The sequence below is a fragment of the Corvus brachyrhynchos genome, unplaced genomic scaffold (assembly GCF_000691975.1).
Source record: "Corvus brachyrhynchos isolate BGI_N302 unplaced genomic scaffold, ASM69197v1 scaffold60, whole genome shotgun sequence".
In the NCBI taxonomy this organism is placed as follows: Eukaryota; Metazoa; Chordata; class Aves; order Passeriformes; family Corvidae; genus Corvus; species Corvus brachyrhynchos.
This window is the reverse complement of record NW_008236767.1, coordinates 8,359,262-8,366,462: the sequence shown is the minus strand read 5'-3', so window position 1 is coordinate 8,366,462 and position 7,201 is coordinate 8,359,262. Positions and strand designations below refer to the sequence as shown.

Here is a 7,201-nt window from a genome sequence, read left to right as displayed (position 1 = left end):
CCCCCTGCAGCCGCGGGGGAACCATCGCACCCGCCCTGCTCACCGGGAGCCGCCAGCGCCCCTGCCGGCTGCGAGCAGAACTGCACCCGAGGGGAAATAGCCTGACAGCCGAGAAGGCTGGCACTGGGTTTGTGTTTGCTGTTACTGCCATAGTTGTTGTTGTTTTGTTTGACTGGTTATATACATATATATATAGAGTAAAGAACTGTTATTCCTATTTCCCACATCTTTGCCTAAAGGCCCTTGATTTCAAAATATAATAACTTGGAGGGAAAAGGGGTTATATCTGCCACTTCAAGGGGGGCCTCTGCCTTCCTTAGCAGACACCTGTCTTTCAAAACCGAGACAGTAGTATGTACCAGTTTGATAGTTAAACACCTTGAAGTACCAAACAGACCAGAAATATGCATCCCTTCCGGCTGCTCAGACCAAGTAGTTCACCTGACTAGCAGGTGTGGACTGCAGACCACACCTCTTCTCCCACTGTCCAACAAGCCTTGGTAGCCATGGTTAGGACCATGAGCCACAAGCATTTATGTCCTCAAAATAGGTCTGGACATCGGGGGTGATCGATCCTATGTGTGACCACTTGGGGTCAGCCAGTTGCAATGCACTACACACAGCTATGAAGAGAAAGCTACCACTTCTAGGAGATCACACACAGTTCATGCCAAACAACCTGTTAATCACAAGCAGAAGCAGCCAACAGACTGAGGAAAAACTGTGGCCAAGACTGGGCTGTTGCTCCCAAAGAAACTCATTGAGTCCCAGCACTTCCCTGCACTGCAGCCTTTTTTAATGACTTCTTGTAATTGCATTTTTGACTGGTGTTGCAACAAATGTGGACAATGGAGGTAGAGTATTCTGATAATGCAGAGTTCAAGGAGAGAAAAAATAACATGGTTAAATATAAATGCACACTTTAATTCCTAATATTTTTCTGACCTTTTTCAAGGACTAATCCATATCTGAGTCTGGGAAGAAACTTAGCTATGTATCATGTAAAATATATTTACAATCAGGGCTAAATAAATGGCGTCATTGATTGTGAACTTCAGAAAGGTTTAGGCAAATTTTTTCAGACAAGTCTGCTTTCCTTTGCTCTACATGTCTCAATGAATGAGAGCCAAGGACTCAAGTTAATTTCCACCTATCCCAGCAATGGCCAGAATGGGTACTATGTCTGTATAGAGCTTTAAGAGATATAAGGAAAGATAACAACAGTGCACATTTTAATAAGGTATATATAATTCTCTAATTCAAAACACAATTAAAAATCTCTGTAGCTATCTATCACCTACTACATCCCCTTTCCAGGACATGCAACAGCAGCAGGCTGTGTGTGAAAGGACTGACGGAATCCCAGTAGGAAAAGAAACGTGAACTTACAGAGAGGAGTATTTGGATAGCGCTGTGAATGACCTCTAGGTACTGGAAATCGATGATGCAGCCTGTCACGGAGACATAGGAGTAATCCTCTAGGATGCCAGGGGAAGAAGGACGCACCACCCTCCGTATGCAGCCGGGCCCGTGTTCCCGCCACCAGGAGCGGTGCATTGAGATGTTAAAGGTCATGAGATCTGTTTCCTGGGAGAGGGAGGGAAAACGCGTGAACACCTCTGACTTTCTGTTATTTAAGGTAAAGAAAGGGGAAATAAAAGATCTTCTCAATTTTATAAGGGCAATGAGATAATTATCCTTAATCCTCACCCCAGTAATTTTAGCATGAAGGTAGGATGTTGAAGTGGAGAGAGGAAATTGCAAACATTCATTGATTATTTTGTAGTTGTGCAGAGGAACTTCTGCCTGGCATAAGAACCATCATACCAGGTACTGTACAAAACACATGTTCCCTTGGAATTTTGCTGTTACTTGATTAGAATGTAATTTAAGAACTAATTCATTTCTTTTTAACAGACAACAGAGCCAGTTTTACCCCACATTATTGGAGACAATCTAAATCAAATTTACATCTTATTTGATGATTTCCATAATCAGATTCAAATGAGAAGATGTCTCCAGTCAAGCATCCTTCTCTCTGTTCTTCCCTCTGCCCCTCATCCAGATTACCGACTTGTCAGTTTAATGAAAGAACCTACTTTCGTGAACTGATCTGGGTTTAAAATAAAAGCAGTAAGTTCTCTTCACTCAAATTATCTTCCTGATCAGATACTAAACCTACCCTGATGAGTACTAGTTGCATTGTAACCCACACAGGATGTATAATGTCTGTGCATTTTAGTAAACGTCATCCCAGTTCCACTTGGAGCGGTGAAAATGGCAAACCTACTAATGTGCTACAGATTTTCTAAGAGCTTACCCATGAAGTACAAAAAGGAAAATTCATTTGAATTAACAACAGATTTGGGTCTTTAGGTCATGCATAAGTGAAATACACTGAAGTTGAATGGATGCCATTTAAATGCAAAAAAACCCCAACCCTCCTCACCGGAGATAAATGAGAGCTGAGTTATATTGATACTTTAAACAATTAATTCAGATTTACGTTTCTATGTTTCCCATTCTCAACTTCAAGTAAAAAATGTCTGCAAATTGTGAGCCATATGCCCACAAAATACCCCTGGCTTCCATACATGACAGTTTGTGAGTATTTCTAGTGACACCAATCTGCCCTTTGCATCCCACAAATATGTCCTGTCTGTGGCCATTTACTTCCATCCTGACCAAAGGGATATTCAGTGCAGATTCCAGTTGCAGAAGTAGTACACTTTTTATTTTCCTTTGTTAATTGCCTTTATTCTGGCCACACCTGAAAATTAACAAAGGAATTAAATCCTGCCATCCTAACTATATTCTAGTTATCAGTAAGAAATGTGCCTTTGTGATCTGCTGGTTTTTTCTCCACAACTTCTTTACTCTTTAAATGCAGGCTTGCTAGAGCATTATTTCCAGTTGATGAGGCATTTGTCTTTTGACTTTGCATGTCAATCCCTGATACCGGTTTAGAAAATTTTCAGCTGCAACATGAAAACAACTCGTGAAATCAGAAGCTGACAGGCAACTCAGTTTAATGAAAATATAATTATAAATATAGAGTCTCAGGGAACAGCCAAGGCTTTCTTTGTACAACAATGCTGGAGATTGCACAGTGTTATCAAATGCTTTTAAAAATTGTCAATTCTAAGAAATGCCAGTTGTCAAGCAGCGCACACATATTCAATCTAACCTATCTCAGAAGCTCTTTGTTGAGAAGCAATATGGATTGGTGGGTTAGTGTGTATCAAATATTGCAAGGTAACACTTTGTTATCACAACTGTGGGAGTAAGTCGTGATGTCCATAGTGTTGGTGTCACAACTTTCTTTGCTCTTGTGGGTCTATTTGTCCTTTACTGGCTTTTGTCTTGCTGTTTTAAAAATTATACCCTATTACAGTGTTTGTACTTTGCTAGTTCACAGCCAGTGACAAAATTCCACAAGGAAACAGCTTGATAAATTTTGCCAACAAATGAAAAATGTAAGATTTTGGCATGCAAACAGTACAAACACCTCATAAATAAGATCCTTCATTTCTGGGAAACTGTTATGTTTGGCTCTTGGGGTGATTAAAAAAAATTGCTTACTTGATGGTCATGTTCATGTTTCAAGGCTGCTGGTGATTCAGGTAAGAAGAAAACAGCAAAAAAATCCCAAAGAAATATCATGACAGCACTTACTACATTTTAAAAATAAATTCTTATTCAGAAATTCTGGATAAAGGTTGTAAGATGAGATTTCCATAATTACTTTTCACTTTGTGTATTACATTCTGAGCTCTCAAAGCGGGTAAAAGCAGATAATGATGGTCCAGCAAGGATCAGTTTTCGAAATGCAAACAAAACCATTTGGTGCGTGAGCTTGACCTCTGAAATATCACTTCACAAAATGGCAGCCATAAGCTGTTCGAGCTGATAAATGTTAAACTGCCAATCAATAAAAGAAAGCCTGACAACAAGAAAAAACAATTTTTTTTTCCTAGCAGCTGAAACACTTCTCTCTAACTACTTGAAGATTCTTAATCCATAAAGTGAGTCAAATGCACCAAGCATTAAAAAAATTAACCTGTATCTTTATAGCCATTTACTATGGCTTTACAGAACCGTAGAAAATTCAAAGACTCTTTGCTGGGATGTACAGACTTTAAATGTCAGTGAATTCCTGAGAGTGTTTCGGTATTTGTAAATTCACAGCTTGGAAACCCTGAGCATGGTGGAAAAGCTGCTGCCCAAGTGGCTTATTTTCACTTCTGTGTTCAATGCAAGTTACAAATCTTTCAGAAAGTACAAGCAGATGCTTGAAGTTTTTCAATGGATCGTTTACTATCTTCCAATTTCACTGGCAATTATTAAAAAAAATGTAAAAAAAGTTTAATCATCAGCAGGTGACAAATAAAAATGCTTATTTCTCAGAAAAAAAATGCTGCTGCAAAGCAAGAGACTCAATTTCAGGCTCTGTACAAGAGAAACCAAGTCGTCCTTCTAACTAATCCAGTTGGGATTCATTTAACAGTTGAAATTTCAATCATGGATGGAAAATTGGTCTCTTCTGAGCATATATCTAGACTTTAATTCCATATATCAGCAGGTAAACTGTACTTCCTCAGCTGGTAATCTCTCAGATAGACACCATAAACGGAGAGGAGGCAGAACACAGGCAACAGATCTTCCAGGAAAATTGTGTGACTTAGGGAAGTGACACAGGGAAGTGAAATCCCATCCCCTACTCCTCCCTTCTTTAGTCAGCACTAAAGCAATACTCCAATCTTTGGTAAGAAGTTTGCTCCTGAATATAGGATCAGCCCATAATCATACTTTACTGATGTAGAGTCCCACTTTATGGTCTATGACTTTTCAAGCCTTTAAACTATATATAGGATTTGTGTTGGCTGTCAGCCCAAGGATTAATTTTGATTATTATTGGAAATCATTGCTATGGCACATACATTCTTTTAAGGTGAGATGTAATCCCTGTGAGTCTGAGTAATACTAAGTGCTTGGAGATAATGTTTAATTTCATTACATCTGCTTAAATTCTACATTTGGTTTCAAGTGGACGTTTTCTATTGGGCGGGGCTTTGAGCAACCTGATCTAGTGTAAGATGTCCCTGCCCATTGCAGAGAGGTTGGTCTAGATAATCTTTGAAGTACCTTCTGATACAAAGCATTCTGTGATTTTTTGGATTCAATTATTTAGGTGGTGAGTCTAGGTAAAGTTTAACAAATCATAGTATAAGATGTTACAGAGTAGTAACAGGATGATGTTCCTTTCATTTATTTGTGTAAAATTTACTCACAGTGTCTATAAAAACAACACAAAACTTAATGAGAATTTAAGACTAACTAAAATCACCCATTTTAAAGAAAACAAAAAAAAGACACTGAAACTCCAGGGAGAAAACCCAATTCACCAAGATCGCCTTTCATAACAAACAAATATTACACTGTGACATGATTACCACCACAGGTATTTGTTCTTTGAGTGTATGCTTCTGCTTTATGACATGTTATTTTATATTTCTTTCATTCCTTGTTAGTATTTAAAAATACACTCTTAGGAAAACAGCGAGCCCCGTGAACGCCCGACAGAGAGGGGTGGTGCACGGGTGGCGGCTGGCAGCAGTGGCGGTGGAGCAGAGCCGTGCCCAGCCGAAATGCGCGCTGGAGCAGGGCGGAGAACTGAGCGGCGCGGCCCGGCCCAGCCCGCACAGCCCCGAACGCGACCCCGGGAAGAGCGCGCAGGCACCAGCAGCCCCGACAATTCCAACACGGGAGCGACCGAAGGAGAGAGCAAAGACGCAGCGAGACAGAAAACAGCAGCCACTCGGAAAAAGGAGAAGATCATAGTAACTAAGACCTTAGGGATAGTAAAATGGTATAATGTTAAGCAAAATTATGGTTTTATAACAAGGTGTGACAACCAGCAAGATATATTCGTGCATAGAACTGCTATTAAAAACAATAACCCTGAAAAATGCATCCCAAGCTTGGGAGATGGAGAAGTCGTGGAATTCAAAATTGTTCTAGGGAGAAAAGGGTTACAAGCATCGCAGGTCACTGGGCCTGATGGTGTTTCTGTAAAAGGCAGTATATATGCAAAAAATCGTAGTCATATTAGACAATATCTCCATTGTAAGCCCCCCCTACAGTCTCCCTTTCCTAATCCCACCTTTCCCTTTTACCCTATGTCCTATTACCCCCAGTGTATTCCTAATCCGTTTTTTCACCCATGGTTTCCCTCACAAAACCATGCTTTTGCCAATTGTTTCCCCAAAAATCCCTTTCCAATGCCGAGTGGGGGATGAAAAGGGGGAGGGAAGAAATTAAACCCTCTCCTGCCTCAGTTTCCCCACAAAGCATGCCCAGAGAGTCCTGTCTCCCTTCTGTCAGCCTTAAGATGTTCCAGAGAATCTGTTTGGACATTTAAAGACTCAGGAGGGTGGCTTGCTTTGTTTTGTTTTGAAACTGTCCTTGTTATCTCATGTTTATCCAGTTTTCAATGTTAAGTTTTAAATCTCTTTTTGTTAAAAATAAACGGGTGAAATGTTGGGGCTGTCCCCCTGCCATGTAGCCCTGGGAGAGGGGCCCTGAGGGGACACACGGGGTTTCCCTGCCCCTGCTCAGCCTCGTTCCCCATTGGTTGGTTTGTGTTCCCCTGCGCGGGCAAGGACCCTCGTGTCCCGTGATTGCCTCAGTTCCTCGGCAGAGCCCCGGCCATGCGGCTGGGGAAATAAACATCTCTCTGAAACATCTAGCAAGAATCGGTCCATATATATTTCTTTTCCATGGGCCTCACCGTTTGATGCGCATGCTGCAGTATCTGCACTGTAACAGAAAACTATAACAAGAACAGTGTGTTGAGCAGGATGGTGGAGAAGCACTTTTTTCGTTCACAAAACAACAGTCAACACTTGCAATTTTATAGAAAAGTGCAAGAGCACAAAGGCCTGGCAAAGCATAATGTTAGAGATCTTGACTTTTTTGTTGCTTGTGTGGTACCTAGCGCTTCCTAACACTTTTGTTTTATTGATACATACTATAATGCTTATTATAAATGAACATTAGGCTGAGGCATTAAATATTCCCATTCCATTTCCTAAGTGTAACAAGGATGCTCTGTTCTGACTTGTTACACATATTTTGTTTAAGCAGTGAGGAGAAAAGATTTTCAATCAAACACCTGGTCAACAGGGAATAAAAGTTTATA

At 40.6% G+C, this 7,201-nt stretch overlaps 1 protein-coding gene across 1 annotated transcript in view; it reads right to left on the bottom strand.

The window, feature by feature from the left end:
• The window catches only part of NKAIN3 (Na+/K+ transporting ATPase interacting 3), a 181,577-nt gene that overhangs the window by 86,520 nt on the left and 87,856 nt on the right, over positions 1 to 7,201 (bottom strand). Inside the window, exon 4 of the mRNA XM_008644978.2 lies at positions 1,390 to 1,587. Coding sequence (XP_008643200.1) covers positions 1,390 to 1,587 — 198 coding nt within the window. The remainder of the gene's footprint in view (positions 1 to 1,389; positions 1,588 to 7,201) is intronic.